General features: G+C 41.1%; 1 protein-coding gene across 1 annotated transcript; it reads right to left on the minus strand.

Moving 5' to 3' along the window:
* Positions 1–3,192: 3,192 nt before the first annotated feature.
* On the minus strand, positions 3,193–11,611 carry spcs2 (signal peptidase complex subunit 2). Its single transcript, XM_071922938.2, has 5 exons — positions 11,513–11,611; positions 9,304–9,387; positions 6,436–6,596; positions 5,249–5,383; positions 3,193–3,953 (listed from the first exon to the last, which is right to left on the minus strand). The coding sequence occupies exons 1-5, from the start codon at positions 11,549–11,551 to the stop codon at positions 3,767–3,769; spliced, it is 606 nt and encodes a 201-aa protein (XP_071779039.1). The 5' UTR covers positions 11,552–11,611; the 3' UTR covers positions 3,193–3,766.
* Positions 11,612–11,888: the final 277 nt, after the last annotated feature.

The raw sequence follows: 11,888 nt of genomic DNA on the forward strand, positions 1-11,888 counted from the left end.
CACTTTTAACACTGTTAAAAAAACAAATGATATTGGCAGTTGTTTGTTGTGTTTTTCTTCTTGGTGGATAACCGGCCAATCGTAGACGAGGTGACGTCACCTCCAGATGTTTCCAGCAGCTACAGTGGAGTTTGATATGAGAAAATGTTTCAGGATGTAAAACATCAGCGGTAAACGTCAGGTTTTGGTGTCAGTCCCTCAGAATCAAAGAGCGAGGGCTTCTTTCTAGAGCCGCCATTTTGCACCGAGAGACGTTCAACAATCATACAGGGAGAAATCCATCGTAGAAGAGGAGAGAGACCAGTTTCTCCACCACAGGAGCAGGAGAGAGACCAGAATGCACTGCAGCAGAGAGACAGGCTGGGGTATCAGGAAGGAGGTGTGGCCTCGATGATAGATGCCCCAATGTTTATGAAGTACTTGGCTAGTTTGCCATATTTTATGCGCATATGCCAAGCTTTAATTGAACTCAACAAATTTGCAACCCTTTACTGGAGGTTGTTGAAAGGCATTCTGGGAAATGTAGTAAATCACTAACTGCGGTAGAAGCAGACGAGGCAGGTTGAGGAAAAGTGGGTTCAGTAAGACAGTGAATGACACTTCATCACTGAATAACTGCTGAATGTGTTGAACATCACAGACTGAGGAGATCTGACAAGAGGATCTGAAGGTGTGTGTGTGTGTGTCAATTCTTGAAACAAGCAACATTAACTCAAATTGGCTGTTTTTTCCACTTGTTTTAATAAAAATAAGATTAAGACTGAATATTAGGTTCAATAAATTGTGTAGATGGGTATTTTTTTGCAGTGCAACAACTGCACCACTTCCCAAGGAACTAAACAGACAAATCTACAAAAGTGTATTTCCTAACTGTCCAGAAGACATAAATGAAATCGCTGTGAGTCTGAAAATGCCTTCTGGTGACGGTGAGGCAGTCATGACTCCTGCTGCTTATTCCGGTTATTACACTCTTAAAAAGGACGGGTCAACCTTCAACATGGGTAGACAGGACAGATAGGAAGTTCTCACTTTGCTTTTCCTGATTAATGTTACAGCACTTTTTGTTTTCATAGCACTCATAACTGAACAAAACAACCTTAAAATGTGTTGTTAAAGTGTTTGGCTGTGAAGCCTAGGAGCCTCGTCCTGTTTAAGAGTGTACGGTGTGATCAGCAACACATCTGACTGGTCAAACTGGTCTCATTCAGAAAATACTGGGGGGTTAATATGCCACACGTGACATTTTCTTACTGTGTAATTGCTATATCGTCATAGACTTTAATGAGTTAAACATATTGTAAAATGAAGCTATGAACCCTGCTGGCAGAAACACAAACACAGAAGAAAGGATTCAGTCCCTTTTTCACAAATTCACTTCAGATTTTTAAGCTTTGCAGTAACAGAATCCATGTGAAATATCATCTTCACAAAGCCTATTTTAGATGAATGTGGTTACAGAGAATAAGGCTGTCAGAAAAAAGAAAATAAAAACAATAATAATAATAATAAAAACATTGTCAACATTCAGTCCATTCCTGGTGTAAGGCATCAGCATGTCTGTCTGTAGGAAGCTACAGGGAAAACACTTCCTGAAGCTCACTACTGGTTTCCCTTTGGATTAGGGTCAAATCCATCAAGTACAGCAAACTTTGGTTGTTAGCATTATTAGCATTCATCATTCACAGTCCTAGTAGATTCACTTTTAAATGCTAATAATAATGCCAACAAGCCATTCTGAGGGAGAAGTTGAGAGTTTGGTCAGAGGAGTTTGGAGATACTGAGTGTTTCACCTCCCACACAACAAAACTAATATCTGCAAGCAGAGCTACAATATAAGAACTTCCATCACTAAATGTTTCTCCCATAACATGACAAAGTCCTGGTGGAGAAAAATAAGTCTAACATCCAAACGGTCCAGACTTCCCTTTAGTGACACAAATCTACTGCATGGTGGAGCTAACAAGTCAGAAAATAATTTTCATTCCCCCCAAAAAACGGAGAACTCAAAACACTTTTGCCAAACCATCTGTCATTATCAATGTGAGAGTATTGATCCGCTGAGATAATCGTAGAAGTTTAGCTCTAACCGTCTTGTGTTGAAACTATCTTCAACATAAACACTTCTGGAATGAAAGGTGAAATGTTATTTTGGGACATGCAGTCGATAGAGGAAACAGAGGAACAAGCTCAGTTGGCCCGGCTGCTGTCGCTGCTGCTGTAATCTCACGGAGCCACACCTCCGTCTCAAACCGACAGGTCCGGAGAAACTCTGGTCAGAAAATGTTGGATCAGAGACCTTGTGGATCAAGAGGAGCCGTTTGATTGGCTCAGAGTTTGAAAACACACGACACTCCGGTTTCCTTTTTTAGCTTAGCTACGCTAACAATAAAAACGAATGAAAACTTTGACTTCAGATGTCAGCAGTTTGTTCTCCACATCAAACTGATGGATGAACCTTGACAGCTGCTGAGCTCCAAAACAGAGATGTACTGGCCGTTTACTTTTGATTCGTCAAACTTGGCCAACAGCCTGTGATGCATTATGGGAGAGAGAAATGTCTAGTTTCAGCAGTCAGTAATGGAGGAACAGGAAGTAGTTTTAAAGGCCAAAGGGACTGAAGCTGCTGCTGGAAGTTCAGAGGAAGACGAGTGGGGAACGTTCTGCTGGTAGGAAACACACAGGTGAGCAGCGCCAGGCTCCGCCCCTGGAACAATTTGATTGGCTTGAAGCATCACAACAGCCCCCAGAGGCTCCGCCCCTTTCTAACCAACTGTTCTGTTTGAATTTCTCCGGACCTCCGTAGACGGAGGTGTGGCTACGCCAGATTATCGCCGCTGTAACATGGACGCCAATAAAGAGCTGTAGTAATACTGACGATAACCAGGGAATCCCTCCGGTTTAAGACTTATTAACCAATTAATAAGCCGAACCAGGAAAAAAGTTGGTTAATTGTTAATATTAAACAGCAAAATAATAATTAACAATTAACCAATCAGCTGTTAGAAATCACTTCAGCTGCTCTGAAAGGGCAACTGAAAACTCATTTAAACATTTAAACATACAGATTATTAATATCAAGTCAACCGTTTAAACCTGACTGCAAAAGCAGAAACGGATTGCTGAGGGCAACTGTGCTAAAATAATGACAATGATAAACTGGGAGAAACAAATGAATAATTCGGGACGACAGAGTGATGATGAGTGCAGACTTTATGCAACATTACAACAACCAACAGCCTGAAGCTGCAACACCGGCGGTTTCCCTGCGTCGCTCAGCAGCGGTGGGCAACACTCCCATAACAGACAGCTGGTGGAAAAACAGTAATAATTTATCCCAAATGATTCATGATAAAGTATCTATAGACGGCTTTGAGGTGCCGAAACCACCGGCTGCGTTCCTAAACATACAACTTGTCCGTCTCAACAGAATTGAACAGACGGTTAATTTCTGTCTGTTTCTGACTGAACTGATCATTTCATCACTGATCCATCTGATTGATTTTGTGTTTAGATAATGTTAGCTTGTTAGCTAGCTAACCATAGCATCTGGTCAGCTAACCATCACTGTCTTGTTGTTAACACATCTGATGTAAATTGTGGACTTCCATTATGGAGCGAGCTGTGGAGCAAAGTCTATATAACCTGAACCAGAACTGGAAGCTGCCAAACCAAACCGCTGCTGGGAGAGCTGAAGGGGAAACACTGATGTAACAGCACAGGGCACTACCAACGTATCAAAAAAGGCCGGGGTCTTATTTTCTCTGCATTATTTTGTTTTTTTCTCTGTGGCCAGTGTGTCGTGGAGTTTGGAAACAGACTTTTCAAACTGGTCCATCACCAGTGTGCCGTTCTCGTCGAAGAAAGCCGCCACCGACTTGGTGAACTCTGTTTCCCGCGAGTTCTTTGACTTTCCGTCCGTGAAGGAGACTCTCAGCGAGTACTGGTCATCAAACCTGCAGACACACCACCAACACTGTCAATATTACATGTGTATCACTTCAGACTGGTGAGCTACTGTCACGTCTTAGAAGACTTGTAGTGCAATAAATGAAGAATTGATTCACAAAACAGCATATATCCATTTTGGGAAAAATAAATCATTACCTAAAGTTCATCATTCAATACATCTGTTGGATCCAATCTGTAAATATGACTCATTCTTCCCTGTTACATTACAAAGTTCCCTACTATCCTTTAAAGCAGATGATGGTACTTTTTAATGTTGTGCTGTCAATCATTTAGCCTGTTGACCTGTTGATGGCTGGAGGTCTCTCTCTCTCTCTTATTACAGAAAAGACAGCCAGTTTTCAGTGTAGTGGTCATCCAGGCGGCAGAGCGGTACACAACCACAGGACAACAGAAATCATACATGAAGCCCAGCTGCGTTTAGTAATGGGCCAAACAGACGACACGCGACGTTGCAAGTGTGCCATTATTTTTCAATGAGAAGAGAGTGGTGAGCTGAATTTCGCAAGCTTTGCCAAGGCGGAGCAAACAAAGCTCGATCTAGTGGGATTGCTGCACTGGTGCACAACACACGAACACACGGACTAGAAATATTGTCCGCACATTTGCGAACTGTCCGTTCACCCAATAAAGCAGACTGTACTACTAATCCTGTTCTAGATTCATCTATGAAACTTGGCATTACATGGTGAAAAAAATAAAGCCTCTAATAATCGGATTCAAGACACTTTAATACTTAAAATACATCACCTAAATTTAAAGACCTTTTCAGACTCTTCAAAAACCTCAGATACCCTGAGAGTTGGTAAGTTATTCCACTCTAATTGTAACTAGCCATTGTTTGGAGTCCTATACTATTCTGAACATCTATTGGCAGGTAAGTTTTGGAATCAGCCAGTATGTTTGGTGGACAGAGTGAGGTTGCTGCTAGAAGTCTGCATGGGCCTGTTTGTTCAAGACCGCCTACGCCTGCACCTGCCTGCCAGACGCTATGTAGGCCCCAACCAATATTTTTCCGCTATTGTTTGGTTCGTTTTGCACACAAAAGTTTGCCAGCTGGGTGGTGTTTGGATACCAATCATGCCAATTATAGTGCTTAGAAACGGAGAACTCCACCCGGACAGGAAGCCAGGCAACATTAAACATGCCTGTCCACGGCTTAGAAAAAAAAAACCCTGCACAACCAATATCTGTTGCGGGACACCCAGGCCTGCCCACCCCACGCAGACTTCTAGTTTCTGGTGCGATTCCAGACAGGTGGAGTCCAGAGATGTTGAACTACCGTTTGAGGGAGGAGGAGAGCTGCCAGATGTGGTCAGGGTCCATGCCGGCCGGATCCTTCTGGATGGCCACCAGGAAGATGTTCTTCTCTCTGTAGGAGGTGTACAGCGTCAAGATGCCCATCATGATGAAGTATGTGGTGTGTGGTTAGGGAAGACAACCTCAATTACCCAAACAAAACCCGACCTGATACCCAAACACTACCCGACCTGATACCTAAACAAAACCCGACCTGATACCCAAACACTACCCGACCTGACACCCAAACACTACCCGACCTGACACCCAAACAAAACCCGACCTGATACCCAAACACTACCCGACCTGATACCCAAACAAAACCCGACCTGATACCCAAACACTACCCGACCTGACACCCAAACACTACCCGACCTGATACCCAAACACTACCCGACCTGATACCCAAACAAAACCCGACCTGATACCCAAACACTACCCGACCTGACACCCAAACAAAACCCGACCTGACACCCAAACACTACCCGACCTGACACCCAAACACTACCCGACCTGACACCCAAACAAAACCCGACCTGACACCCAAACACTACCCGACCTGATACCCAAACACTACCCGACCTGATACCCAAACAAAACCCGACCTGATACCCAAACACTACCCGACCTGATACCCAAACAAAACCCGACCTGATACCCAAACACTACCCGACCTGATACCCAAACACTACCCGACCTGATACCCAAACACTACCCGAGCTGATATCCAAACAAAACCCGACCTGATACCCAAACACTACCCGACCTGATACCCAAACACTACCCGACCTGACACCCAAACAAAACCCGACCTGATACCCAAACACTACCCGACCTGATACCCAAACACTACCCGACCTGATACCCAAACAAAACCCGACCTGATACCCAAACAAAACCCGACCTGATACCCAAACACTACCCGACCTGATACCAAACACTACCTGACCTAAGAGATAGTGTGATCGCGGCCTGAGCTTTACACTTGAGCAGGAGAGAAAAGCTACCTGATCACAGACTAAATAGGCAAAAAAATAAAATAAAAAAAATAAATAAATAAATAAATCAGGAAATCTCCACAATCCCTGACATCTTGGTCTAACCATCCCACCCGAGCAACAAGCTAACTCCCCCAGAGCCTGGTGTCCTGTAACTAGTGCTGAAGGATATGAGATGACGCAGCAGGCCAGGACGGGTCTGGACTCGGGGAAGGGGTGGAGGTAATCCCACACCAGAGCCAGCATGGCAAACAGACACGACACCGTACAGATCAACAGACGGCCGTCCACCAGCCTGAAGTTTTCCACATAACCATACTTCTCCAACAGGACCTGGAGGAGGAAGAGGGTGGAGGGGGAGACAAAGATAAAAAAAGATGCAAGAAAGAAATTCATTACTAGAAATTAGGCGATTACTAAGAGCACCATTACAATCATCAGTAGTAGTTGTAGTGATTGTGTTTCTGGGTAATGTAGTACTGAGAAAAGAACAGTGTATATAAGTATAATGTAGCGGTGTATATAAAGATAATGTAGCTGTGCACATAAGGATAATGTAGCTGAATACATAAAGATAATATTTAATGTAACATAAAGATAAGTGTATATAGACAATGCAATTGTATCAGGATAATGTAGCAGTGTACTGTATATCAGGATAATGTAATGGAGTATATAAGGATAAAGTAGCAGAGTATATCAGGCTAATGTAACAGTGTATATCAGGATAATGTAACGGTGTATATCAGGATAATGTAACAGTGTATATCAGGATAATGTAACAGTGTATATCAGGATAATGTAGCGTGTATATCAGGATAATGTAACGTGTGTATCAGGATAATGTAACGTGTGTATCAGGATAATGTAACATGTGTATCAGGATAATGTAACAGTGTATATCAGGATAATGTAACATGTGTATCAGGATAATGTAACAGTGTATATCAGGATAATGTAACATGTGTATCAGGATAATGTAACAGTGTATATCAGGATAATGTAACGGTGTATATCAGGATAATGTAACAGTGTATATCAGGATTATGTAACAGTGTATATCAGGATAATGTAACGTGTGTATCAGGATAATGTAACATGTGTATCAGGATAATGTAACAGTGTATATCAGGATAATGTAACATGTGTATCAGGATAATGTAACAGTGTATATCAGGATAATGTAACATGTGTATCAGGATAATGTAACAGTGTATATCAGGATAATGTAACAGTGTATATCAGGATAATGTAACAGTGTATATCAGGATTATGTAACAGTGTATATCAGGATAATGTAACGTGTGTATCAGGATAATGTAACATGTGTATCAGGATAATGTAACGGTGTATATCAGGATAATGTAACGGTGTATATCAGGATAATGTAACATGTGTATCAGGATAATGTAACAGTGTATATCAGGATAATGTAACATGTGTATCAGGATAATGTAACAGTGTATATCAGGATAATGTAACAGTGTATATCAGGATAATGTAACAGTGTATATCAGGATAATGTAACGGTGTATATCAGGATAATGTAACGTGTATCAGGATAATGTAACAGTGTATATCAGGATAATGTAACAGTGTATATCAGGATAATGTAACAGTGTATATCAGGATAATGTAACGTGTATATCAGGATAATGTAACATGTGTATCAGGATAATGTAACAGTGTATATCAGGATAATGTAACGTGTATATCAGGATAATGTAACAGTGTATATCAGGATAATGTAACAGTGTATATCAGGATAATGTAACGTGTATCAGGATAATGTAACAGTGTATATCAGGATAATGTAACAGTGTATATCAGGATAATGTAACGTGTATATCAGGATAATGTAACAGTGTATATCAGGATAATGTAACAGTGTATATCAGGATAATGTAACGTGTATCAGGATAATGTAACAGTGTATATCAGGATAATGTAACAGTGTATATCAGGATAATGTAACGTGTATATCAGGATAATGTAATGTGTATATCAGGATAATGTAACAGTGTATATCAGGATAATGTAACAGTGTATATCAGGATAATGTAACAGTGTATATCAGGATAATGTAACGTGTATATCAGGATAATGTAACAGTGTATATCAGGATAATGTAACAGTGTATATCAGGATAATGTAACATGTGTATCAGGATAATGTAACAGTGTATATCAGGATAATGTAACGGTGTATATCAGGATAATGTAACAGTGTATATCAGGATAATGTAACAGTGTATATCAGGATAATGTAACATGTGTATCAGGATAATGTAACAGTGTATATCAGGATAATGTAACGGTGTATAACAGGATAATGTAACAGTGTATATCAGGATAATGTAACGGTGTATAACAGGATAATGTAACATGTATATCAGGATAATGTAACGGTGTATAACAGGATAATGTAACGGTGTATATCAGGATAATGTAACAGTGTATATCAGGATAATGTAACAGTGTATATCAGGATAATGTAACAGTGTATATCAGGATAATGTAACGGTGTATAACAGGATAATGTAACGGTGTATATCAGGATAATGTAACAGTGTATATCAGGATAATGTAACAGTGTATATCAGGATAATGTAACGGTGTATATCAGGATAATGTAACGGTGTATATCAGGATAATGTAACGGTGTATATCAGGATAATGTAACAGTGTATATGAGGATAATGTAACGGTGTATATCAGGATAATATAACAGTGTATATCAGGATAATGTAACGGTGTATATCAGGATAATGTAACATGTGTATCAGGATAATGTAACAGTGTATATCAGGATAATGTAACAGTGTATATCAGGATAATGTAACAGTGTATATGAGGATAATGTAACAGTGTATATCAGGATAATGTAATGGTGTATATCAGGATAATGTAACAGTGTATATCAGGATAATGTAACGGTGTATATCAGGATAATGTAACAGTGTATATCAGGATAATGTAATGGTGTATATCAGGATAATGTAATATAAGGATGACATGAGTATTAGCCTAAATCTCAGTACCTTCTTCGCAGCGTCATCCAGAGAGTTTTTCACGGCGGCTCCGTCCCACTTGTCGATCTTCACCGGCTTCTCATCGATCCGCCACTGAAACACAACACACATCACATCACATCACATCAGTGTTAGTGACAGACTGGTGATTCAGCTGCCACTTCCATCCAAACAACAGAGGTGCAGAGATCACGTTCACATGACAGGCCGTAACGCTCAATTCAGATTTTTTGCTCAGATCCAATTAGGTCAGATGAGGCTTTGTCTGCTGATGAAGATAACTTCCATGTTGTTTCTGTCCTCCATGTTTTTCTCAAGTGAGGCAACGCAGAGCGAGTGATCTGCTGTGGAGTGAGAGGTAAAAACCACATGAACTGTGATCTGATCCTGGTCCGGCTCAGCACTGCTGCGTATCGGAGTGAATCGGATCCAGGAGCACAAAACAGCTGTTTTCACACTGCTCTCAAAAAAAACCCAGATGTGTCACGTGTAGGGAAAAAAAAAAGTCTGTTTTAATCAAATCACTTTTTCATTCATAAAAACATTTGACAATTTATCACTAATTTTTTCAATTTACATGCATTTTCATCACATCTATTTTTATCATTTATTTTTCGTTACTTCCAACACTCAGAAGTGAGGCCATTGTGCTTTCAAAATAAAAGCCTAATGTTTGTCACTGTCACTATTGGAAAAAAGAATTAAGTAATGTTGCTAAAAATATATGGTGTGAACAGGATTTTTTGGGGGAAAACAATTGTATTTTTATTCATTCTAGAGTCCCACTTAAGGTACTCAGTTTACTCAAAAAACTGCAACGCATGAAAATGCTGAAATGTCACCGCTTGTGAAAACAAACATCTGCTCATTCTCTATTTTATTGTCAGTTTCTTTTATTTCGTTGAGCACTTCCACTACATATTTTGCTGTTCCTGTAATTGTTTTATAAAAGACAACACTAGGCAGCATGAATTAATGTTGAGCAGTATTAGATCAGTTAATCTACTAAATCTAATAAAGTACTGTGTACTTGTATTGGTTCTGAAGAACTGGTATTAGTGCAGCTGTAAAAATATAAAATAAATGAAATAGGTTTTGCCAGTGGGTCTGCAGGTTTGATATCGGACTACAGCCTTTTGGGGCACTTACATCGAAAATTTTACTTTGTCTCTTTTACGTGATTTGTTTTACTTTGTCAATGTAAAGTACTTTGTAGGCTAACTGCTTTAAATGAAGTTTATTAGTATTATTATTAGGCTGGTGCTGCTGTGCATAATGGTGTCAGCAGTGCTGTCTGAGGGAAAGAGAGAAGAGTTTTAACTGTGCAGCAGACAGACGGATACACGGACAGCTGGGAGTCTGCTGACGTGTCTTTGAGCAAGGCACCGAGCTGCTGCTCCTGTCAGCCCGACCAGTCAGCTGGACGGAGGGACGGAGGGACAGTGCATCTACTTTTAAAATATGTTCTGAGGAGCAAACTGAAGCAACTTTATCACTGGTACAGTTTGCTGCTCTGATGCTCCATCTGTCATGTGAAGCTCACTTCAAACATCTGACAGCTTCACGTTGCCTTGTTCATGGGCAAACAGAAATACGTGGCACACCATCAGTGAAGCTCTTCCACCACTCATTACAGGCTTCTGGTAAATTCAGCAGACTTCTGATCCACCAAGCGGCACTTCACTCCGACAAAGCCTCCCCTCCCGGAGCCGCCTCACGCCGCTCTCCGCCGCCCGGAGCCGTGTGTTTAGGTGGAAGAGGATCACAGGAACAACAGGCCAACCAACTCTAACATGTGAAGTTTTACAGACAGAAGTGCTGCTTAGTGTCTTTTATCAGTGCCGAGCTAAAGACTGGCTCACAGCGAGTCACCGCAGGTTCAGTTCGGTGTTTAGCAGATTATATTATGAACCTTTAACATTTAATATTTAACATTTAACTGGCGGTTTTAAAGGAGTTTGGCGAGAACGGCGCGTATCGAGGCTTAACTGCGTCCTGTTTCAATTTCCGTAGTTTTGTGTTTGCTAACGTTAACGCATTGAAGCGGAATTAGCCGGCTAGCGTTAGCTTAGCTAGCTATCAGTAGAACGTTCGCACCGATGTGAGAGACGGAACCAACTGCTGCAGCCAAGAACAGCTGCTGTTGTTCTTGTAGCTGCAAGTTTATAAAGACAAATATTCTCTGCGGCTGAATGGAAAATAAAACATAAATTCTCACTTTTTCCAGGAGTCCGCTCTTGCCATTTCTTGCAGCCATCTTCTCTTCCGGTACATTTATGGCACCTATGACCTGGAACGTTCTGATTGGCTGACGATGAACCAAATCGAACAAAGCTGTCGTGATTACGTGGCCACGTACTGCGGGCGCGGGCCCCGTCCGAATAGTTTCAAACCACTCAGTCCCTCGCCGAGGCAGAAACTTGTCTCTTACCCATAAACCCAAACCAGTGACGGATCCTCTGCAGGTTTCAGACTGTGAAGATGTCCAGGTTCCTGGTGTTTGTCGCTTGTTCTGTCGATCTGCTAATGTCCTTGAAAAATGAGGCTAGTGAATAGTACACTTGATAAAATAACAGTGGTACACACAGTAGATA

The sequence above is a fragment of the Centroberyx gerrardi genome, chromosome 6 (genome assembly GCF_048128805.1).
Source record: "Centroberyx gerrardi isolate f3 chromosome 6, fCenGer3.hap1.cur.20231027, whole genome shotgun sequence".
Taxonomy (NCBI): domain Eukaryota; kingdom Metazoa; phylum Chordata; class Actinopteri; order Beryciformes; family Berycidae; genus Centroberyx; species Centroberyx gerrardi.